General features: G+C 50.1%; 1 protein-coding gene across 4 annotated transcripts; it reads right to left on the reverse strand.

The window, feature by feature from the left end:
- Nucleotides 1–191: 191 nt before the first annotated feature.
- On the reverse strand, nt 192–16,048 carry GHRHR (growth hormone releasing hormone receptor). 4 transcript variants are annotated; one of them, XM_043462315.1, is made up of 14 exons: nt 15,896–16,048; nt 12,099–12,201; nt 11,863–11,970; nt 11,001–11,098; nt 9,739–9,836; nt 8,906–9,044; nt 7,405–7,558; nt 7,054–7,114; nt 6,387–6,456; nt 5,420–5,511; nt 4,804–4,933; nt 4,053–4,094; nt 2,071–2,175; nt 192–1,353 (listed from the first exon to the last, which is right to left on the reverse strand). In XM_043462315.1, exons 1-14 carry the CDS (start codon nt 15,950–15,952, stop codon nt 1,285–1,287), a joined length of 1,326 nt encoding a protein of 441 aa, XP_043318250.1. In that variant the 5' UTR covers nt 15,953–16,048; the 3' UTR covers nt 192–1,284. The 4 variants fall into 4 exon arrangements, with proteins under 4 accessions (XP_043318250.1, XP_043318252.1, XP_043318251.1 ...); XM_043462316.1 differs by having other exon boundaries at nt 1,184–1,353; nt 2,077–2,175; nt 8,912–9,044; nt 15,896–16,003; XM_043462317.1 differs by lacking the exon at nt 2,071–2,175 and having other exon boundaries at nt 8,912–9,044; nt 15,896–16,001.
- Nucleotides 16,049–24,039: the final 7,991 nt, after the last annotated feature.

Here is a 24,039-nt window from a genome sequence, read left to right on the forward strand (position 1 = left end):
ATGGATATATCACCTTTTATTTATCCATTTAATAACTGATGGACGGTTGGGTTTCCATCTTTTGGTAGTTATGACTGGGCTTCTGTGAATATTCAGGCATAAGTTTAGTGCAGTCATGAGTTTTTCATTCTTTTGTCTATATGCAAAGTAAATAAATGTTGGACTTTTCCAGGAACAGCCAGACTTTTTGCCAAAGCAATTGTACCACTTTACATTTCCACCAGCAAAGCATGAGAGTTCCAATTTCTTCACATCCTTGTGAATACTTGTTACTGTCTTTTTTTTTTTTTTTTTGCATTTTAGCCCCTCTACTGGGTGTAAAATGCAATCTCATCAAGGTTTTGATTTGCATCTTCCCAATGACTGATGACATTGAGCATCTTTTCATATGCTTGTTGTCCATTTTTATATATCATTTATGTTCATTTTAAATATAAGAAATGACACAAATTTATGAACATATCATGACCTCGAGATGTTTCAAGAAGCAGAGGAGAAAAATCTTTTAGGAAACATACAAAAATATCAGTGGTGATTGTCTTTGGGTAATGAGATTATGACTGATTTTTTAATTTAATGACTTTTTTTTATATGGACCATTTTTTAAGGTCTTTACAGAATTTGTTATAATACTGCTTCTGTTTCATGTTTTGGTTTTTGGCTGTGAGGCATGTGGGATCTTAGCTCCCCAACCAAGAATCGAATCTGCACCCCTGCATTGGAAGGCAAAGTGTTAACCACTGGACAGCCAGGGAAGTGCCCAGTGGCTGATTTTTATTTTCTTTTAAAATCCCTTGTATATCTCCCAAATGCCCTGCAAATAGGATGAACTACTTTTATGATTTGAGACTAAAGGAAGAAAAGCATGCTGCATTACTTCGGGGGCAGCACTTGGGCAGAGGACTTGGGAGGAAGAAGCAGGCTGGGGACACAGGAGGGCAGGCAACAGAGAAGACATAAGAGAAAAACCTAGACCTGAGGAACCTCCACCCTGGAGAAAAGTAAAGAGAGAGATCTGAGCATTTTCCAGAAGGACAAACCTAAAAGGCTAACAGGCATGAGAAGAGAAGAGATGCTCGCTCATTAGTTATCAGAGGAATGTAAATTTAAACAAGGAGATGTCACCGTACACCCATTTGACTTGCAAACATTGAAAAGCTGGGTAATGCCAAGTGTTGGTGGAGCTGCTGGTGGGAGTGGAGATCTCGCTGGCAGTTCTGGAGCGCAATCTGGAACCACTCTGTCACGTTAAGAAAAGGCACATCGGCCGGCCTGGCACAGCTTTCACTCCCCGGAGTGTGTCCCGGTGAAAGGCTCCCCGGCCCGGGGATGTGAGGGCACGTGAACAGTCACCTAGAGGCAGGGGAAGACGGATGGTCGCACGTGGCTGGTGACACCATGTGGCACCATAAGGCAGTCAGAACAAGCCACCAGATGGGCACATGGCAAGATGGGTGGCTCTCTTAAAAGTACTGTGCTGAGAGGAAAAGCATTAGAAGCAGGATGAGGCATATAACCAACAGCATTTATGTAAATTAAAAGTACAGACACACAACGCTACGTGTTTTGCAAGAACAGAGAAACAAGCATTCGCATTTAACACATTGGAATGTTTGCCTGCAGAAGAGGGGAATGGAAGTGGAGACAAAAGAGAATATATGTTTTTTTAATGAATTAAACAAGAGGATCCCTGCACAGACACGTGATGGTGATATGACAAGAACTGAGATGTGATAAATGCACACGAGCACCACGGTCCAAACAAAGCTTACAGATCCCTCCCCCGCAGAGGTATATGGGTTCACTCTAATGTGTATCTATTCATTTACAAGTTTACTGGCTCCTCTGGCCTTGGGCTATGGCCCAGATTCTAGGAGCAGGGACATGAGAAGAACAGCAACGGACACACAAGGACCCGGGAAAAAGAGTCAGGAACAAGACAGAGAAGGAGTGCTGGGTGGAAGCATGAGGGTTCCCACGGGACGCTGTGGAGGGTGGTAGACCCAGGTAGCTGCCCAAGTTCAGGTGTGGGCTCACACGCTGTGACCAGCGACACACAGACGTCAGCACCTTCACCCTCGAGTGTGGAGGTGTCGTCCCCTTGATATGAGTCCTCCGGGCTGTCAGAAGTTCAGGATCGTGGCCGTGCCATCTCCGTGAGATCTCAGTCCTCACCTCCAAGAACAAGAGGGAGGATGTTAGGAAGGTCCCACTGCCACATCTTTATTCTGCCCCAGTGGGGTTGAGGGTGCCCGGGGAGGCCATGCAGGAGAAACTGACACAGGGGCTTCCTGCAGCAGGAGAAGCTATGGTTGGCCACAGCCACAGCTAAGTACTACCTCTAGAGGACACTGCTTCCTCCTTCCTGCAGCTATTTCTGACCATTCCCTTTGGTCAGAGACAGAGACAGAAGACCTTCTCTGTCTTCTAGTACTGCTTTTGTCTTGGCCCACTTAAAGACAATTATGGGTGTTTTCTTGAGTTTCTGGCCAAAAAATAAGTAGTCTGTCCTCTCCAAATAGCCCAGGGCCCATGAGCCATTACAGGCAGGTTCGGAAGACCTGTGTTTGCTCCCAGATCACAGATAAGTCTGCAGGAGACTCAGAGAGGCTAGTGGGAACAAAGAATGTCAGAGGAGGGGGAGCCGATAAGCAACAGAAGTGTCAGGTAAGGGGTAGCCACGCTCCACAGCTGGCAGACAGGTCTGTGTACCCAGGTTTCCAGCAGAACCGTTCAGTTCGGTCAGTTCAGTCGCTCAGTCCTGGCTGAGCCCACCATAAATCCATGGCCACTAGAGGGAGCCCGTGAGTCTGCCTGTGCGCTCCGCCGAAGGAGCTGGTAGTCTGGGACAGAGTTAAATTCTCTCACTACCGCCCTCAAAGCAAGTCTGTCCGAAGGGAAAAACACGAAGTGTCTTCTGGGTTGAATGTTATAATTTACTCTTCTCTGCCATCTCTCCATAATTCTACAGTGCACTGGCACCATCTATTCTGTCTATAGGGACTCTGCTGGTGGTTCAGACAGTAAAGAATCTGCCTGCCTGGAGAGAGTAACATGGAAACTTTCAATACTGTATGTAAAATAGACAGCCAAGGGGAATTTGCTATATGACTCAGGGAACTCAAACAGGGGCTCTGTGACAATCTAGAAGGGTGGGATGGGGAGGGAGACGGGAGGGAAGTTCAGGAGGGTGGCCTGATGGGTGTACCTATGGCTGATTCTTGCTGATGTCTGGCAGAAAAAAAACAAAAGTCTGTAAAGCAATTATCCTTAAATTAAAAAAAGTAGTAATAATAAAGTGCCCCGCCCCCCCCCCCAAAAAAAGAATCTGCCTGCAATTCAGGAGACTTGGGTTTGATCCCTGTGTTGGGAAGATCCCCTGGAGAAGGGAATGGCAACACATTCCAGTATTCTTGCCTAGAAAATCCCATGGACATAGGAGCCTCAAGGGAAAGAGTCAGTCATGACTGAGCAACTGACGCAAGGACAAGGACACTGTCTATTCATGTGTTTGTTCACCTCTGTTTGGTCTGCTCTTCTTGCATATCTCTCTTCCAGGTGCCCTCTCTCAGGACCCCTGCCCCTGCTCTCCATCATCTTCCCTGTCTTTCACCTGAATCTATTTTCCTGGGCTTTGTATGTCTACCTTAGACTTCATTGTTTCCTCTGTGTCTTCTCTCTACCTCTCTCGGATCTGACTTATTCCTTCCCCCAACTCTCTCTAATGTTCAATTTCAGAAATACAGAATTGAGGGACCCTTTTAGCCCCCCAGCCCCTACGTCCCTCTTCTAATCCCTGAGAGGCCTTTTCTACCTCATGATGAATGGATAGTAAGCTTGGCCAAGACCAGAGGAAGGATGGATAAAAGATGTTCACAGGAAGCATTCAGGTTAAGCTTGATCCAAAAACACAGGACAGATTTCCACAAAGGATTGCAGGACTCAAGTTATGGCCTGAGGTGGGATTTACAGGGGCTGGAGAGAGGAGAGAGGCAGCCTTAGGAGTGGTGGGAGGAAAGGCTTAGAGAATAAGGATAGTCTGAGTCACATACCTCTTGGTTGAGGAAGCAGTACAGGATAGCAACAATGAAGCCCTGTGGGGTCAAAGAGAAAGGACTCCATCACCTTGGCCTGGCCTCAGGTGTCTGTAGTCTTCCTACTACATTTTCCCCCACCCTCAACAGGCTGTGACTTGGGTCAGGTCTTTGGAAAAATGCAAAGTAGACATATTCATCACATTACTATGTGCTAGGCATATTGTCATATGCAATTGCTGTAGCAAGCATACAAAAGCTTTGTCATTGGCCTGTTGGCCCATTTCTCTGATTTTATTTATTTCTGCATCCCCCAGTATTGAGCACAGGGCCTGGCACATAATAGGTGCTCAGTAAATTATTAATTTATGAGATGGTTAGATGGCATCACCAACTTAATTGTCATGAGTTTGAGCAAGCTTCGGGAGTTGGTGATGGACAGGGAGGCCTGGTGTGCTGCAGTCCATGGGGTCGCAGAGTCGGACATGACTGAGCAACTAAACAACAACAAAATATTGAATAGATTGGATGGATGGATATATGGGTGAATGGGTAGATAGATACAGGGATAATTGAATGAATAAAGAGATAGATGGATATAAAATAACAAACAGATGGGCAGTGGAATAGATGAATGAGTATCTGGAAGGAAGAATAACTGGTCTAGTCACCCTCACCTGCCATGAAATCAACCAACCCTGTGGACAGCAGCACCCGCCTCCTACCCAAAGACTCAGAGGGAAGGAGAGAGTGCCGTGGGGACCCTCACCTGGAAAGAGCCCAGTCCCAGTTCTAGGGGGAGGCGGATGTCCAGGCCAGCACTGTCAGGCAGGAAGTTGAAAATGACATAGTGAATTCCAAACAGTGGAATGAGGAGAAGCGTTGACTTAGAGAGACGCCTGCAGAAGAAAACAAGGCCTGGATTCTGCTGTTCTCTTTCTCAAATGCTCTGGTCTCAATTTATCCCAGTCAAGTCTATGTATCTTTCAAAGTCTAATTCAAAGACACCTCTTCCAGAAAGTCCTCCCAGATTGTACTCCAACCCCACGATCCATTTAGAAAGGATCTCCTTCCGCAGGCTCCCATAGAAATTGATCTCCACATTCATTACCCACAATGTGAGTTGCTAACTGACTGTTCGGGACCCCCATCCTTCCTATATTGTTTCACTGGAGGACAGGGACCAGATCTATTCTCTCTCTGGGAACCTGGGGAGAAGCACGGGACCAAGATGATGGATGCCTAATCGCGAATAAAAAAGAACCATCTGACTCCTGCACCAGTTATGTCCCCAGAATTTCCTGAAACACATACACACACACCCACATGCACACTCACACACACACACACATGCACACTCACACACACACACACACACACGTTACCAGTACTGAGGCTGGGTGTGGAGGCTGCCCTGAGTTGGCTCCAGTTTCCTCAGCAGGATACGGATAATATTGAGAAAAAGCCCAAAGTTCACCTGGAAATGGAGGTGCAGGAAGATGGAAGGCAAGTGGCAGGAGTGACCCAAATGGCTTGAGGTAGGACCTCTTTGGGACTAGAAACCTCAGGTCTTTGAGGGCCAGGATGTGCAGGTCATTGCTTGAGACCTTGTCACCTGGAGACTGGGAGGTCCAACATGGTGCTCAGGGGATCCTGGGCTCAGGGTCCCCCTCCTCCAGTCCCAGGCCAAAGTAGGAGGCCATACCTTTCATCCTGCTTCCAGCACCTCTCAGGTTGGTCTAAAAAGCATGTAGCCTTCACTTTGCACAATTACAAAATCGACAAAGATGTGCGCATTCACCCAGGCCACACAAACCAGTCCTGGCTGCCTTGCCTTGAGCGTGGGCAAGGTAGGGGTTTCAGCTGCTGCTCCTTCTACGCCCCCAGCCAGGCCTCACTGCAATGGTAGGTGATCTGCAACCAGGCTACCAGACTCATCAAAATTCTGAGTTAGAAGAAGCCTGAGCTCTGGTTTTTCCAATGGGCTATCCATGGGCTTCCCTTATGGCTCAGCTGGTAAAGAATCCGCCTGCAATGTGGGAGACCTGGATTCGATCCCTGGGTTGGGAAGATCCCCTGGAGAAGGGAAAGGCTACCTACTCCAGTATTCTGGCCTGGAGAATTCAATGGACTGTATAGTCAATGGGGTCACAAAGGGTCGGACACGACTGAGCGACTTTCCCTATTGAGGTCCAGAGAGGGCCTCAGAGAGCACCTGTGGGTGGAGCCACGCTCGAACCCAGAGTGTCCTGGCTCCGAGCCTGGAGTCGTGTTTCCTACTGTGTATGGCTGCTCGGTGGGCCCAGGGAGATTGGCTGAATAATGCAGAGGACACCGGCCTCAGGCACTGACCCCAACAGAGAGGACGATGGGTCCTTTGATGATCCACCAGTAGGGGGAGCTGTCATCCAGGTCCCAGCACCTGAAGAGAGGGCAGGCCTGGACTGATGGCTGGGTGGTGGGGGACAGAGCGCAGTTGCTGGGAAGCCCTTTTCTGAGGTACCCCTGCCCCTCTTTCCTCTCTTCCCTCTACCTACAGCTCTAGGCTTCTCCCTCTAGAATTCGATCCTTATAGCCTCATCTTACTCCCAACCAGCCTCATCTCCTCGAGACATTTAGGCCCTTTCCAAAGGGACACCCTAATTCAAGAGGGGCTCACCCTTTCCCTTCACCAAGGTGGATGAGTTTCTCAAAAATCAGTTGTGTTTGCTGCTTTCTTGTGACCCCAACACTTCCCCTATTCTGGAAGGTCCCTACTTACAGCCCCTATCCCCTGAGATCCCGAAACCTGAGACCCTGTGCTCCCTTCCTGCCCAGGCTCAAGCCTCTTCTGTGTTATCCATGGACTGTGTCTCCCACCCCTCTCCACCCCCCACCCAATCCTGGGAGTTCCTGAAGTCAGGACCAGGGACCCCCTCCTTCTCATCCCAGCTTGGAGGACAGCCTCATCGCCCGAGCATCCAATCCACACCCCATCGGGACCCGGTACAGGTGTGATCAAGGGATAGCCCAAACTCACGCAACATCTTCAAAGGCCAACTTGCAACCCACCCACGTGCCGGTGAAGAGCAGAGGAAGCCCTGTGGGGGTACAGAAAGGACATGAGCAAGGGTCTGCATCCTGTGCCCACCTCCCACCACCACCACCAGTCACACAGGGCACTGTGACGGCAGGACCATGGGAAGCCCGGGGCAGGGGACCTGGTCCTGATCTCAACACTCGCTGGATCACTACAGCCGTCCTCCCCCTTTCTGGCCTTGGGGTCATCATGAGTGAGCTGAAAGGACCTTTGTGTGAGCTCCCTGGTCATCCCCAATCTTCCACCCACTCCATCCCCCCACCATGGTGCCCACCAGCCCTCCGTGCTCACCCCAGGCAGCGAGAACCAGCCACCAGAAGACCCTCCTCGTGCTGGGCAATGTGGAGGCTAAGAGGCAGGTCAGGTACACAGCTTCTGCCAGCAGCCAGCTGAAGTTGGTCATGGTAGCGAAATGGGAGGTGGCCACAGAAAGCTTGCACAGAACCTGTGGGCCAGGGGCCTGGGTACCTCAGAGCCAGGACACCCACTGGAGCCCCACCAAGTCTCCCCCAGCCTCCAGATCTCTTCTACTTTGGGCTACCGCCGAGGGGATGTGGTAGTAAAATGTGGTGGTGAAGAACACAGGTTTGGGATCCAGAGAGCCTGGCTTCAAGTTTATCATCTGGGTAACCCACCCACACCTTAACTTTTCAGGTATAAAATGAAAAACTTCCAGCCCCTAACTCATGGTCTCATCATAAGGATTAAATGGAAACCCTGTATACAAATTGCTACTATTTTTACTGATACTATCTCACCATCCCTCCTGAGCTCAAGTCTATCCCTACAGCTGAGGCTATGGAACACCATTTACTCTTCCAGTGCCCCATCCTGCAAAGACACACTCATGCACCCTTGCATTCATTCATTCACTGAGTGACTCTGCTCATCTGTTGGGTGGCAGAGCACTTGGCCCCATTCCCACCACTCAGCAGCTGGGTGACCTCCCAATTATCCCTCATCTACAAATGGAACTAAAATGAAAATATACATAGGAAAGAAAATGAGACAATACATGTAAAGCATTTAGCATAATGCCTGGTACCTAAGCATGAAGTATATATACTATTATTGTTTCTTACGTTAAGGAATGAAGGTCATCTGTTGGTTTGTTCATTCATGTATCTATTCATTTTCGGTACGGAGTCAGAATACCTAGAGCTGCCCTCAACACAACTTCTTTTATTTTTGGTCTCCTCTCATTTGTCCGCCTCCCCACCCCCATGATGACTTCCCTGTTTCTTGGAACAGCCCCAGCTTCTCCTGTCTGTGAAAGCTGCTTCACCCTGGTCCTCCCCCCTCCCTCCCTATCATTGCTCCCCGTTCCCCCCTCCCCAGTGTTCCAAAGCCACCTGCTCCCTGAAGCCCTCTCCTGTTCTTTCCCAGCTTTCAGCTCCCTCTACCTGGTGGTCCTGTAATCTGGTACAATCTATCCCCTTAGGCATCCTGGGTGCTTCTTGAAGAAGGGACCTGGCTTTGTCCAGCCCCTGATACACCCACACCCAGCACAGACAGAGCCAAGAGGAAGTATGGGATGGAAAGCACGGGTTGGGCTATGGGATGGGGAATGAAGAGAGAATACAGAATATGGAGCAGAGAGAGGAGTAAGGGAACGATGGGGCTGGGCACAGGAGGATTTAGGACTTGACCACAAGGAGAGGCGGGAAGGGGGAGGGTTACTTTCCCACTCTGTCCTTGGCAAAGCCAGAGCCCCAGGGTCAGCCCACAGGAATGGACAGGCTGACATCTCTAATCTAACCTCCTCACCCGCACCAGCACCCCAACCCACGACTGTTACAGTGGAGAAGCTGCAGTGGTCCGTGTTCTCGTGGTGAAAGAGGGTGGCGTCCTTCAGGAACACAGCTCCCGCCTTGAGGATAAAGGTGATGAACAGCTGGGTGTGGATGTAGTTCCTGGGGCAGTGGAGCCTCCTGGAGGGAGTGGGAGGGGTGAGGAAAACAGCAGGCAAGGAGGGAGAGCAGGCTTGGGGAGGCTGAGCAAGGAGGGAGGTGAATCACATGGGCTTGGATTGGCTATTATCAGATTGGATCCATTGAATGTGAGGCTTCAGCTTTAACCTTGTAGAACAGCCAGGCTTGGTGCAGGTGAAGGGACAGAAAATAGCAGTTCCCTGCCTTCAGGGAGCTCATTATGTGGAGGACAGAGGCAGAAATGAGAGGGGATTCCCCCACCCCCGGATAATCAGAGAGACGAGGCTCATTCCCAGGAGACAACAGCTCAGGCCAGGCTGGAGAGGGTTTTAGGAGGGCAAAAATTAAAGGCTTGAAATAGTCAAGAAGGGCTTCACAGCTTCTCAGAAGAGACAAAGAGGATTCTTGAAGGCATATGAGAACTGAGCTTTGAATATTAACAGGTTTGAGGGGAAATGGAGGCAGGCATTCAAAGGAAACTGAATAAGTTCCCCAGAGCAAAGATGTAGAGGTGGGAGCAATCCTAGGGTGTAAAGAGATGGGTCCACTCACGGGGAAAGCGAAAGGAGAAGTTAGAAATGGCCACAGTGCAGCCCTGGGAATGTCTTCAATATCCAGGTGGAGGATCAGGTTTGGTGCTGCAGATGACGGGGAGGCAGGGAAGGTTCTGGAGCAGGGAATGAGGATGGCAGACCTGAAAGCAACCAGGATGATGATGGCCACCAGGAGGGCCGCGGCCGAGATGCTGTGGCCCATGGTGTAGACGATCCTCACCACGGAGAAGTAGGACTTCTGGGGAGGGTGGAGACAGAGGGAATCTCAGCAGCGGGGCCTCTGAGGAAAGGGAGGCTTGACCATCAAGCAGGTGACACTTTCAGTTCTTCCCCCAAACTGTCGGTGTGGGGGCAGGGGTGTCTGTGGGGACCACAGCAAGCTCTCTTTGGAGTTTTCCCTTTGGAGTTTGTTTACAGCCTGTAGGCTAGTGAGGGAACAGGAGCGGGGAGGGGAGCGGGGGTGGGGGAGAGGGGATGAGGATCAAGATGCTTAACTCTAGCTGCTGCTAGAGATGGGGGAAAGAAGCTGCCACAGAAACTGCGCGTCCCTGGGGAGTGTGAAAGCTCAGGAGTAAATCGGGCTTGTTTATTGACATCCAGCTTGCTCATCAACTTGGGAACACGACATCCTCAAATAAAGGGGACAGCAGGGACAGCTTCAAGGCTAAGCTCTTTCCACAACCAAGTATTTGAATCAATCAACTCAGCCTGGACCCCGGAGATGGAGACAGAAGGTGTAGCCTTGTGGGGAGGGGATCGATCAGGGACCCAGCTCCCCTGAGGGATGCAGGCAATCACCCCTGACTGCCCCTCCCTGACTCAGTCTTTTTATCTGAAAGAATGTCAGACTCATGCTCTGCCTTCAGGGCTGGAGGGAGAGAGCCATGGGTTTATAGGAATGGAAGCAACTTGCCAAAGCACTGCTCAGTTTGGAAGCATGGAGTGTGCTGCTGGGATAGGTAGGAGTCACTTCCATCATTGGGTTTCCCTCGCTCTCCCACAGCCATACACACCACTCCACAGACTGAGGACCAGAGAGGGCAGGGAGCTTTTGCAGCGGTCCTTGCCCAGAACCACTCAGCTGGTTCTGGGAAATCTGGTTTGTTTCCCGGAACCACCCCCAGCTCCCAGTCCTGGAGCCTGGGCACAGAGAGGGTGTCAAGGAGACACTGGCCAGGTAACATTGCCCACCCTGCCTTCTGCCTCCCTCCTCCTCCTAGCCCACCTGTCACTCTGGAGCAAGTTAGCACTTGCTCTCTTCTAATTCTCACACCCTCTCTTCCAGCCATCCTCCAGAAGTGTGCTGTCATTCATATTCCGACCCGCCAACTTCAATGGAAGTGGCAGCCCCTTCCATTGTGCAGTCTACCGGCCACACAAACATCTGGGACGAGCCTCTCACCTCCTCAGTCAGCAGCTCCAGGGGCACAGGGCAGGCCTCGGGATAAGGCGGGAAGGGCTCCGACCAGCCTACGATGGTGCAGTCCCTCTTCACCGCCCCTAGAAGGCAAGCGGAGCCGGGGAAGCAGAGAGGTGGTCAGGACGACTCCCCCCTCTCCCCAGGAAGGTGGGAGAGCTGGAAGTGACCTTGGTCGGGTCTGCACAGACAGCCCATCTCTGCAGCAGAGAGAGGGGAGCCTGTTCTCCAGAGGCCTGGTGTCCTGCCTGCTTGGGACACCTTCTGGGACCTTCCTTTCTGGCCTCAGACTCACCTTCTGTTAATTGAGAGAACGGTTTCCTTGGGGCAGAGTAGCGAACTGGATCCCCAGCATCCTAAGGAAAGGAGGCCCTCTCTGCCACCGGAGGGACCGTCCACCCCAGACACCCAGGCCAGGGAGGTGAGGCAGAGCACGGCTGCCCTTCTGCTCTCCCCCACCAAGCAACTGGTAGCGCTTTACAGGGAGATTGATTCTGCCTCTCCACCCCCATGGCCAGGCCTCCTGTTCACACCCAGAGAACAAGTACTCCGTGCCTGACCCCAAGTGCAGCACTCCCGAGCCTAACCGCACCCTCTGTGCAGCTAGCCCTCTTGTTATCCCCAGGTCACAGGAGGTCAGGAAGCTGAAGGTCGGGGGGGTGGGGTGGGGGGGGGCTGGTAACTGACTCATCCAAGTTCACAGCGAAAGACAGGAAGGGATAAGGCGGCGCTCCATCCAGGTCTGCCTGACTCCAGAGCCAGGACGTGGCCACCACATTCGGCCACCGCCTGAGGAAACCACCTCACCTCCGCTCCTCCCCCCATCTCCACAGCCAGCACCCCTCACCTGGCTCCGAGCTGAAGTGAGAGAAGAAAGCTGGGCAGGGGAGGCTCACCCACTCGCCGGAGCCCGCCGTCGGCCAGCAGAGCAGCCCGTCCCAGATTCTGGGGCAGCCTGGACAGCGAGGTGGGAGCAGGAGAGACTCAGCCCAGGGGACAGGCTTGTCCACCATCCTGAGCGGTGCGGCTGGAGGAGATGGAGAAACCCACGACGAGCCACCTCCTCCCTCCCCAGCCCCGTACCCAAGGTGGAGTTGGGCATCCCTTCGGCAGCTTGTAGACATGCTTGCTCATCCTCTCTCAGCTGAGTGATGACGTCACATTCTGGAGGCACGTGGCCCAGGACCTGTGCAGGAGAGGATTAATGACATGAGCCAAGCCACGTGTGTGCTTCATCTAGGTTTGCAGGTCAAACGACCTGAGGACAGAGGTAAAGCCTGATGGTTTCCATGGCTGGGCTCTTAGTTAGGTACAGGGACCAGGCTGATCAAAGAAACTTAATGGCTATTTGGATGAAAGGCAGGCAAGCAGGGAGGCAGGGAGGGAGAATAGATGGAGATTTGGACACTTTTCAACTCATGGAAGTCAGTTCTGAGACACATTAAATAAAAGTCTTCAGAAGATGACATGGGGATGGTCACCTCAACAATGCAGCCATGTAGTGGCTTTTTTTTTCCCCAGTGAATGAGGTGAAGGAACAAATGAATATGTCTTCATGGATGAATAAATGAATGGGTAACTGTGTGGCTGGCTGGTAGAATGAGTGAATATACATACAAAATATAGATAGATGGACTTCTCAGGTGGCACTAGTGATAAAGAACCCACCTGCCAATGCAGGAGTTGTTAGAGGTACGGGTGATCCCTGGATCAGGAAGATCTCCTGGAGGAGGGCATGGCAATCCACTTTGATACCCTTACCCGGAGAATCCCATGGACAGAGGAGCCTGGTGGGCTACAGCCCATGGGGTTGCAAAGAGTCTGACTGAAGCAACTTAGCACACATAGATAGATGGATGACTGGAGGCATGGTGGATAGGTGGATGGATAAGGGGATGCACATAGAGATGGATGGGTAATGGACGATAGATGGAGGGATAACTGCCTTGACATGTAATCCAACAATCAGGAAGAATTAGGTTTTAGGAATTTCCCAGAGCCTGGTATCCTGGGAAATGATCTGTGGATCATTCACAGGGAATGATCTCTGGAAGCTAGGAAACAAGCTGCTTTTCTGGAAATCCTCTAGCAGTATTTCTGAAAGCGTGTCTCTAACCCAGCCAGAGATCAACTGCAATGGAGCCAAGAATACGCAGAGATCTATGGCTGGATCTAGGACTTCACATTTTCACATTTTAAGTTCTCCAGGGAGCTGGAGTCAAAGGCAGGAATTCTTAACACCTCTCCCTCCCACTTCCCCAGACTGGAGAAAAACTGACCATCCAACAGGGCACAGTCCCAAACAGACACACGTGAAGGAACTCAGCTTTACAAGACACGCTCCCTACACTGTGAATATGGATCCACAGCCCACGCTCGAATCCAACATGCACATCAAATTCAGTCAGTGTAGATTTCTGTCCCCAAGGATTTCCCAGGGAAGAGTGTGGTGAGGAAGGGAGTTAACACCTGGTACTAATACATCTAATACAAACTTAGCAGGGGCAGGGTAGTCACTACGGGAGGGTGGCCCTTCTCACAAGGACTGAGGAGCTGGCATTTGAGCTGAACATTTGAAGAGAAAGGAGCATTATTTTTAGAACATGCCCAGACAAGAGAGTGGCCAGATGTACCTGAGCTGCGTGAGGGGAGAGCCCTACCCATGGCCATCCTCACATCCACATGCACACACACAAGCCCCCAATGTCTGGCACAGAGTCCATGTCAGCAGGAGGTTAATTAACTCCTAGTGTCCTTTGACAGAAACCCAGGCACGGCAAAAGCATAGTGGGTGTGAGACAGTGGCTTGGGTCAGAGACTTCAAACACTAGAATAGGGACAGTCGACAGTAGGTGACCACATGGAAGGGATCCAGTGGGCTAGGAGAGGACCTGGAGACCCTGACCAGTAAGGAGGGTCACTCCCATCAGACCCGCCCCTGCAGGGGAGGACACCCCTGTCCTGACCGGCTGACCCCAGTCCCCCAAAGCCAGCTTGGGCTCAGCTCTGCCACCTCCTGCCTGGGCCCTGGGACCTCATGATGCAGATTCTCCCTGCAGCCTGGGCTCTGGATCTCCAGTCTGGGAGCACCTCTTGGCTTCTTCCCAGGACTCAGTGAGCCTAGGGCCACCTCAGAGGAGAACCCCAGTCTTACTCCCCCACATGTCCACAACAGCAGTCTGATTGTCCTCAGGGGGTAGATGGGGAGGAGGGGGACCTGATATGGGACCATGGGCTCCATCTGCCCTCCTCCCCCTCCACATCTACAATCCCATCCCTTCCTGAGACGCCTTCTCAGGGCCTGACTGTGGAACCACCGGGGCCAAAGGAATGAGGGCCGCTGGTGGGAAGCCTCCCACCAAAAGGAGAGACAGACAGCCACCACACTTCCCAAGGGAAGAAAAATTCAGGGAAGCTCAACTTGTGACCCAGGTGTGTGGGTGGAAACTGCTGGGGGTGGGAAGAGGTGGGCCCTCCCAAGACTTATACCAGTGCTCCGGTTGGATCCACCACTCACTGTGGGGTCAGGGATCATCTGGCCCATGTCCAGGACCCCACTCCTCCTCAGGGGAGACTGTCATCCTGCATACCTTGGCCTGGCTGACCATGGTTATAGCTGACCTGGGCTCTGTGCAGGACAGAGGCCACACCAGGAGACTGGGGTTTAGTGCTAACCCTGACTTGGCACCAGCTGCCAAGTGACCCCCACAGGATTGCAGTCCCCCTTCGAGAATAATCATTTCCTGTGGGGTGCACAGAGATGAGCGGGAGGAGGCCCCACTCTGTGCAGTGCAGGGAGGGCAGGGGAAGCCACCCATGATGCACTGCAGGCCTGGCCTCTGACAAGTCAGATCCTTCTCCAGGCACAACAGCCCTGGGGGGCAGATGTTATTTTCTTCTTTTACAAGAGACAAGTGAGGCTCAGCAAGGGACTTACCTAGGTCACATGGCGAATTCACAGCACCGGTATCCAAGCCCAAAGGCCGTGCACAAGAGCATGTGCAGCCCCCACCACACATACTCACACACATGCACACACACTCATACACTCACACACACTCTCAAACACACACACACTCACACACTCTCACACCCAGACACTCACACACAAGCCAGTGGAGAAAGAGGGCAACCTCAGTCCACGTGGGCTCACAGGAGACCCTGGAGCCACAGCTTCCAATCCGGGATTTGTGTCTCCCATCCTGGTCCCCAAGTCACTGTCACTTGCATTAACTCCAGAAAAGCACACAATACATTCAGAGAGGGCCCCTCCTGGCAGCCCGCTCCCCAGCCTTCTAGGCCTCGGGGCTCTACCTGATTGTGGAAAGCTGCTCAGGGTCCAGGGTGTGGCCTGTGAGGGAGAGGCTCCCAGATGCTGGAGAGGAGAGCAACTTCTCACTTACTACCCAGACACACTCAATCCCTGGCCACACCATCTTCAAAGGAAGCAACTCAAGCAAGTGGCTCCAGGGATGTGAGGACTGGGAGGGCTCTGCAAGCTTGTCGGAGGAGGAGGTGTAGAGAAGACTCAGGGTTTGAAAGGGAGGCAGAGGTACTGTTTTAGGACAGAGTCTTGTGGCCCCGAGGGTGCAGACGGGCCCTGGGGGATGCAATGGGCAGGTGAACTCAGTTCAACTCCAGGAAAGACGCTTTACTGTCAGAGCTCCCCAGGGGTGAGCAGGCTGCCTGGGAAGGGAGGGGGAGGAGAGGTGGGGACCGCAGGTGTCAGGAGTTCTCCAAGCCAGGCCACCAGACTGCTTAGTAGAGAGACTCCTGCGCCGGGGAAGGGTAGTGGACCTCAGTGGACCCCAGTATGGCCCAGTGGCTCCCAGATCTCAAGCTCAGTGGGAGGGACAGGAGGGTCTGAGCTGGCTACTCACGATCGGCAAGGGAACCAGCAAGCAGAGGACGCAGGCACCCCACACCCTGCTGTCCATGGTGGGAGCTCGACGACGGCTCCCTGGGTCAGCCTCGGGGACCCTGCGTTCCTTCCACTGTCCCCTGTTGTCACCGCTGCCAGCACACCCTTTGTTTCTCCTTCCCAGGTGGCTGTTTGCATAGACAGGAGCCAGTGAAGGGGACAGAAGCCACTGAATATTCACCAAGATTACAGAACACCGTGCCCAGCTCCACCGCAGCCTCGGGGTGGAACTCTGCATTCCCGGCAGGAAGGGGTTGACTTTGTCTGTAAGTCTGCCCATGTCTGTCCTAACATTACCAAGGTCACAGACAAATGGCAGCCACAGGACACCTCTTGCCCCAGTAGGTCAATATTCTTTATAATTTTCTTCTCTGAGCCCAGCCCTCTGAGGCCCCACCATGGAAAATTCCCCCCAAATGAAGGAGACTCAGCAAAGCAGAAGGCCTGAGTCCACACTCAGGGAGCCCAGTTTGGTTGTGATCTCAGCCTCATCCACAGGGCTGAAAGTTGGGTTCAGAGCCTGGGGGACCCAGCAGAAGTGGGTAGGGTGTCAGGAGAGTCTGGAAAATAGGAATAAACTTAGAAAAGGAAGCACAATCACAAAGTCCCCATGTACCCCCATGGGCTCGTTGTGAAGATAATAGTTTCGGCAAAACCTTGTTTCTGTTTCCAGCAAGGATACCAGTCTGGATGGCAAGGTGAAGTCTGAAGGTATCCAGGCTCTGGACTTTACATGGGGGCTTGTCAAAGTCTCTTTGAAAGTCCATATGGCAACAGGGAAAAACAGGAAGCGTGCAAGAAGATTCACATAGCTAAGCCATCCTGAGTGGGGCAAAACCAGTGTTATCAGGGGAAGAAACAAGAGAACCTACACAGCAGCTCAGACTAATTTGGATATTCATTACCCAGTCATTTTTGTTATATTTTCAGACTTTAAAATGAGGGATCTCAGTTGACCAGGCTAGAAACCGTGTTCTAAACTGCCCTGGACCCTGCGCAGCACTGGGGCGACTGGAAATCGCGTTAGATCTTCAAGGGTCTTGATGGTGCCAGTACCGGCAGGCCCCCTCATCTGTGTGCGGGTCTGCAATCCCAGAGCTTGTCAGGCGGGACTCTGTGACACCCATGTTTACAGCCTGACACGAATCATGAATGATGGAGCTCCTCGGCCCTGCCACATCTGGACTGAGGAATCATTTTACATCAGCAGGGCTGTGTTTTTCCATTTGCGTTCCTCATCAACAAAGAAAAATATTTTGAAAGGAAAGCACGAAGCGCCCCCAGCCCCGGACACTCCTGCCCTGGTACAAGCGTCTGCATGTGCTTGGCCGTGACCTGGGGCACGGCTCAATCACACCAAGCTTGCACATTTGCAGAGTGAAGCAGAGCCCCTCTGTTGACAGGTTGAGTAAGGATGCAGTTTGCCAGAGACAGAGCACTGAGCAGGTGTAGCTTGAAAGGAAAACCAGAGCCTCTGTCCCCTAGCTACAGAGAGGCAATAGTCCAAGGATAAAATCTGCAATCGGTCACGGTTGATAATTAATATAAATTGGTGCTACTGAGGGTTAATAATTGATGCTACTACTGATTATTGTCTATTTGTCAGTGCCTAGAGACATTTTTCAGTGTCACAGCCAGCAGTCAGGGGTGGGGAGGAGATGTGGCAAGGTACTAATATTATGTAAGGGATAAAAACCATGAAAACTGGGGTGCTGTTAAAATCCTACCATGCACAGGATGGCCCCCTACAACCACCTAAAGAATTATCCACTCCAAAGGTCAATAGAATTAAGGTTGGGAGACCCTGATTTAATTGTCTGTGTTACTCAAGCTTCCCCCAGGTCCACTGTCCCTTCTGAATGGGCCAGGGTCATTGAACTTCCATCTCCAACTATTTCTGTATCTGCTCAGGGTTCAAAGTTTGACTCCATTACTTGGAATTCAATGGCAGAGTTAAACAGGTCTCTCTCACACACACAGCACGTGTGACCTTGGGCAAGTTATTTAACCTTTCTGAACCTCAGTTTTTCATTGAAAAATGGGCATGATACCTTCCTCTTAGGGTTTCTGGGATAAGCAGAAAAGGAAAGGCCTATAGAGAACCTCATACATAGCCTAACTCACAGAGAACATGTTACAAGGCTGGACTCTGAGCAAAGAAAGTTAGAATAATCGATTCTTTGGATGGAAAATATAAGACTAGCTCTTTAGCTTACATTTACAAAATATAAATTCCAGAAGGCTTAAAGTCTCAACTATAAAGCAGTAAGAATTTTTTCCAAAAATGCAAATTTGTTTTCACAACCTCAGAAGAAGGGAAACTTTTTTACATAAAAAGAAATCATAAAGAAAAGAGTAGTAAGTTTGAGCACAATTGGCATTAATAAATATAAATGTTCAAGAAAGAACCCCATACATAAATCTACAAGCAAACTACAGACTGGCAGAAATATTTGTGACCAACAATGATAAAGATACTGTTATAGCCACGCTTTCCGGGACACAAACTCACTCAGAAGGACAATGCAGATAGTGGAGTGCAGTTTATTACACCGGCGGGCCCAAGGCAGAGTCTCCTCTTAGCCAAGGACCCCGACCAGCATTTGTGAAAATCTTTTATACCCCATGTGTATGATGTGTACGTGTCCAAACCCACTACCCCAATTCCCTTGAGACTTACATGAACAAAGGAAGGGTAAATACAACTACAACTACAATAACCCCATCATTCACGTGTTATGTGTTCAAACAGTCAATAATCAATCAGCCCGCAGTTACATTCCAAATAGTTAATAACCGATAAGCCTGTGCTTACATTCTGATAGATAGTGTCCGGAGGCAGGGGTGATTAGTGTCTGTTTTCTCTGAGGTGATGAGTAACCTGGATGTGATCTTCAAGGTTCCCCTGTCCGGAGGGGTCTTATCCTTCCGTTGTCATTCCCACAGGCACTAAGCAGAGAGTTCAGAGTCCACTGCAGAGGTGGCACGATCAGCACGGACAGGCCTCAGATGGAGTCCAGGCCCCGTGAATTCCTTCTTCAATACAGTATCAAAAATTTATTTTAAAATGCCTAAAAATTAATAATAAGAGGAAAATGACCCAATAGAAAAGTGAGCAAAGGATATAAACAGCAATTCAGAAAATAAGTAAAATGGGAGCAATGAACAGATGAAGAAATGCTCAACATCACTAATATTCAAGAAGATTAAAATAATAATGAGTTACTCTTTTTTACTTATCACATTGCTTAAAATTTTATGTCTGACAATATGATGTTTTGTGGGGAAGTGGTACTTCTATATTGTACTGATGAGAGTGACCACTGGTACATGTACTCTGAAAAGACAATATGATATGATCTTTTATATCTATGAGTGAACATACCCTATAAACCAGGCAGATTATTTACCACTGAGCTACCAAGGAAGTCCAGTATTATTTGTAGTATGCAGTAAAACCCAGAAAACAACACAAAAGTCCAATGATAATGAAATAGCTAAATAAAATGTGATATACTCACACAACAGACTAGTATAAAGCATTGAAAGGGTAAACTAATTCTCTTCTTATCAACAGAGAAAGATTTCAAAAATACATACTTGAGGAACTTCTGCTTCCCTATAAGGCAGAGTAACAGAAAGTGATCTCAGCTCAGTTGCTCAGTCATGTCCGACTCTTCGGACCTTATGGACTGAAACGTGCAAGGCTTCCCTGTCCATCACCAACTCCTGGAGCTTGCTCAAACTCATGTCCATCGAGTCGGTAATACCATCCAACCATCTCATCCTCTGTCATCCCCATCTCCTCCTGCCTTCAATCTTTCCCAGAATCAGGGTCTTTTCTAATGAGTCGACTCTGCATCAGGTGGCCAAAGTATTGGAGCTTCAGCTTCAGCATCAGTCCTTCCAATGACTATTCAGGACTGGTTTCCTTTAGGAGTGATTGGTTGGATCTCCTTGCAGCCCAAGGGACTCTCAAGAGTCTTCTCCAACACCACAGTTCAAAAGCACCAGTGGTCCAACACTCACATCCATATATGGCTACTGGAAAAACCACAGCTTTGACTAGACAGACCTTTGTTGACAAAGTAATGTCTCTGCATTTTAATATTCTGTCTAGGTTTGTCATAGCTTTTCTTTCAAGGAGCAAGCATCTTTTAATTTCATGGTTGTAGTCATCATCTGCAGTGATTTTGGAGCCCAAGAAAATAAAGTCACTGTTTCCATTGTTTCCACATCTATTTGCCATGAAGTGATGAAACCAGATGCCATGATCTTAGTTTTTTGAATGTTGAACTTTAAGCCAGCTTTTTCACTCTCTTCTTTCACTTTCATCAAGAGGCTCTTTAGCTCCTCTTCCCTTTCTACCATAAGGGTGGTGTCATCTGCATATATTTGACTATTGATATTTCTCCTGGCAATCATGATTTTAGCTTGTGCTTCATCCAGCCCAGCATTTCTCATGATGTACTCTGCATATTAGTTAAATAAGCAGGGTGACAATATACAACCTTGACATACTCCTTTCCCAATTTGGAACCAGTCTGTTGTTCCATGTCTGGTTCTAACTGTTGCTTCTTCACCTGCATACAGATTTCTCAGGAGGCAGATAAGGTGGTCCAGTATTCCCATCTCTTTAAGAATTTTCCACAGTTTATTCTGATCCTTACAGTCAAAGGCTTTGGTGTAGTCAATAAAGCAGAAGTAGATGTGTAATACTAGAAGTTCTAGCCAGAATAATTAGGCCAGAAAAAGAAATAAAGGGCACCTATTTGTGTCATCTGTGAACAGAGGTAATTTTATTTTACCTTTCCAATTTAGGTGCCCTTTATTTCTTTCTGACCTAATTATTCTGGCTAGAACTTCTAGTACACACTGACTAGAAGTGGCAAAAGTAGACATCCTGTCTTGTTCCTCACCTTAAGGAAAAACTTTCAGTCTTTCATTATTGAGTATGATATTCACTGTGGGTTTCATATATGGTCTTCATCATGTTAGGGGAATTCCCTTTTGGGCTTCCCTGATGGCTCAGACGGTAAAGAATTCTCCTGCAGTGTGGGAGACCTGGGTCCCATCCCTGGGTTAGGAAGATCCCCTGGAGGAAGCCATGGCAACCCACTCCAGTATTCTTGCCTGGAGAATCCCCATGGACAGAGGAGCCTGGCAGGCTACAATCTGCGGGGTCTCAAAGAGTCAGACATGACTGAGCGAGTAAGCACATAAGCATATATAGATATACATATACGTACACATTTTTTAATGTCTGGAAGCTCCCACATCAAAATTGTAAAACTGGAGAAAAAGGAAAGGGGCAAGGTATAGAACGTAGGGAATGGAATAGTTGCGTTGACTCCAGTACTTCAATGTTTAAGAAAATGTATTTGAGCACTACTTGTAAAATTAAAATTAAGATCACAGTAGCTAGTGTTTAGTTTTTCCTTGTCACCAGTGGGTATTGTAGGTGTCAGGGTAGAGTCTGTCCTCGCTACAAGCGGGTGGGATTCTTTAAATGGACTATCAGGTTTCTCCCTGAGAACCCCTCCAACCCACAGCTAAAGCCCCAAGGCGCTTGCCACAGAGGCTTTTCAGTCCAACCTATGTCTGGTGCCCCCTGGTGGTGATGCTGAGTAACTGCTGCCTTTTCCTGATGTCAGTGGCAGGGGCCAGGCTAGAAAGCAGCCCCTGCCTCCAAATGGCTCCAGGCATGTCCATAAATGGAGCTGGGGTCTTATAGCTGATGGACAGGCCTGAGGGGGCAGCTCTTTCTGGATACTTGGCCCTGACCTCCCTTGCTGGAGTGGACTGCAGACAGAGGGTACTTGGCCAGAGCAAGGCTGAAGCGAGCCCTGTCCCTGGCTGAGTTTTAGCCCCTCTCCCTGTTCCATGACTCTGTCCTTTCTTCAAGGCAGGGCAGGAACAGGCTAGCACAGGAGCTGGAGTCCTGGGGCCTCAGAGTGGATCCCTACGGACAGAAGCCCCATCCTTGGCCCTCTGAGAGGGAATCACTTAGCTGAGGCTCAAGAGCTCCGGCTGCCTGAAGCCATGACCACTCTCACATGTGCCTATGACCCAGCTTTGCATGAAGCTGGGGTCAGGGCTCAGTCTCTGTCTGGAGTCATAGTTCAGTCTGTGATGTCTTTGGGGTCAGAGTTGGATCAGGTTCTGAGCTCAGACTGGGGTCAAAGGTTAGGGCTCAGTCTGGGGCTGGGTCAGGGCTCAGTCTCCATCCAGGGTCAGGATCAGGAGGAGGACCAGGGCCGAGGATGTTTAGAGCCTCTGGGCTCTGAAAGCAAATCCGTTTCTCTTCTCAGGTTTTCAAGTCCATCTCAGAGTCCCAAAGTGATTTTTTTTCCCTGAGCAGAAATTATGGCCCCGCAGGAGCACCTGCTAAATGGGAGTGGGGCAGGGTGGGACAAGGTGTGAATGGGCAGGGGTGGGGGAGGCACATGGCCTTCAGCCAGGCAGCGTGAAGACAATGTGACACTTTGTTTTCCTCTAACTGAAGAAAGCGCTTTGATTTGTCCATGGATAACTCATTTCTTGATAAACTTTAAACTTCCTGCAGACTTTGCCCTCCTCCCAGAGCAGGCTTTCTCCAGCCAGGCCTGACGAGAGGCACTATGTGTGGGAGGTACAGACCCAACCGTCCCTGGCACTTGCCCAGTGTGGATAATTGTCCCTATTTTGCAGAAGGAGAAATCGAGGTGCCCGAGGTCACCTGGGAAAGTGTTCTCTGAGTCGGGGCTGGGATCCAGGTCTACGGGTTCCCAGCCCCAGGAGCTGTCTGTGGCCCAAGTTGCATGCTGTCATTCAAGGCAAGATTCTGACTCAACATTTCAGATGCTTATTTTTGTGTTGAAGAAGCTATTACACTCTAACTAAAGGTGCTGGATCAGGAAGATACCCTGGAAAAGAGAATAGCAACCCACTTCAGTACTCTTGCCTGGGAAATCCATCCCATGGACAAGGGAGCCTGGTGGGCTACAGTCCACGGGGTTGCAAAAGACACAACTTAGTGATTCAACAACAACAAAGGTGCTGGGAGCAGCGTCCCTAGAGCTCTGGGACATCATCACCAAGGAAAGGTGCCCACCAGCCCCTCTACCAAGCTACATATATTATTTATAAGTATGTTATTTTTAATGTAACTTTTAAAAGTTAAAATGTACAGGGAGAGATATGTTCCACGTGAGATATCTATGTCCCCACCTGTTCTTCCCTTCCCCTGGTAAAATCCTTCCCTCCCTCCCCACCTTTCCACCTCCCCTCCCACCTCCTCTCTGCCTACCCAACAGCCCACACTCATCTTCTCTGGGCACCCAGCTTTCATTTGCAAGCAGGGCAACTGGTGCAGTCAAGGTTGATGCGCTGAGCCGAGAAGATTAGTGGAGGAAGCCTCCCTGGTCCCCACTTCAAGAACCTGAGGGCTGGACCAGAGCTGCCTACCCTGGGTTGGGAGGGGCAGTGAGTGAAGGAGGGTCTGGCTGTCCTCTGACGCCTTCTCTTGGCTTCTTTCTGCAGTGTGGTCCTCACTCTCCCCAACGCAACCAGCCTGGCCCCACCCAATCCCTTTATTTATAAACCGTATGTCCCCGTGTCCCTGCCTGTCACTTCTGTATGTCCAAAGCCTTAACTGCTTCCTCTGAGGACCAGAGGTCCTGGGGCACTGGGAGGGACCCCGGGCAAGCTGTGTTCAGGGATGCTCAGCTGTGCCTCTCCTGCTCAAGAACCTTCAGGGACTCCCATGAAGTTTGCAGGACCTGATGCATAGAAATTGCTCAAAAATTGGTAGCTGTCCCCATTTAAAATGTTGATTTCTGTTGTTGCCTCCCAGGAGCAATTCCAGATGGCTTGGTCAAGTCCCTCAAAGTTGGGAGGGGAGGGGAAGTGACCTGTCTTCACTCACACAGCAAGACAGTTTGAGGCTCTCTCCTCCTCACTGCACTGCCTTTCTACTCCATGCTTCCTACCAGTATGGAGAAATGGAAAGAACTTGGGCCCAGACCGTGGCTCTGAATCCTGGCTCTGCCCTTGCTAGCTCTGCAACTTTGAATTGGTTGCCTAACCTCTCTGACTTAGAGTTTCTTCATCTTTAAAATATAA

This window comes from Cervus canadensis, chromosome 3 (genome assembly GCF_019320065.1).
Source record: "Cervus canadensis isolate Bull #8, Minnesota chromosome 3, ASM1932006v1, whole genome shotgun sequence".
NCBI classification, from domain to species: Eukaryota; Metazoa; Chordata; class Mammalia; order Artiodactyla; family Cervidae; genus Cervus; species Cervus canadensis.

Bases quoted from the DNA above. Each gene is read 5' to 3' on its own strand.
- GHRHR (XM_043462314.1), bottom strand. From the start codon at position 15,952: ATGGACAGCAGGGTGTGGGGTGCCTGCGTCCTCTGCTTGCTGGTTCCC. The intron at 11,971-12,098 runs GTACGGGGCTGG...CTCGCTGTCCAG, and splicing joins GATGCCCAACTCCACCTTGG to GCTGCCCCAGAATCTGGGAC. The intron at 6,457-7,053 runs GTGAGTTTGGGC...CCCTCTCTTCAG, and splicing joins TTGGCCTTTGAAGATGTTGC to GTGCTGGGACCTGGATGACA.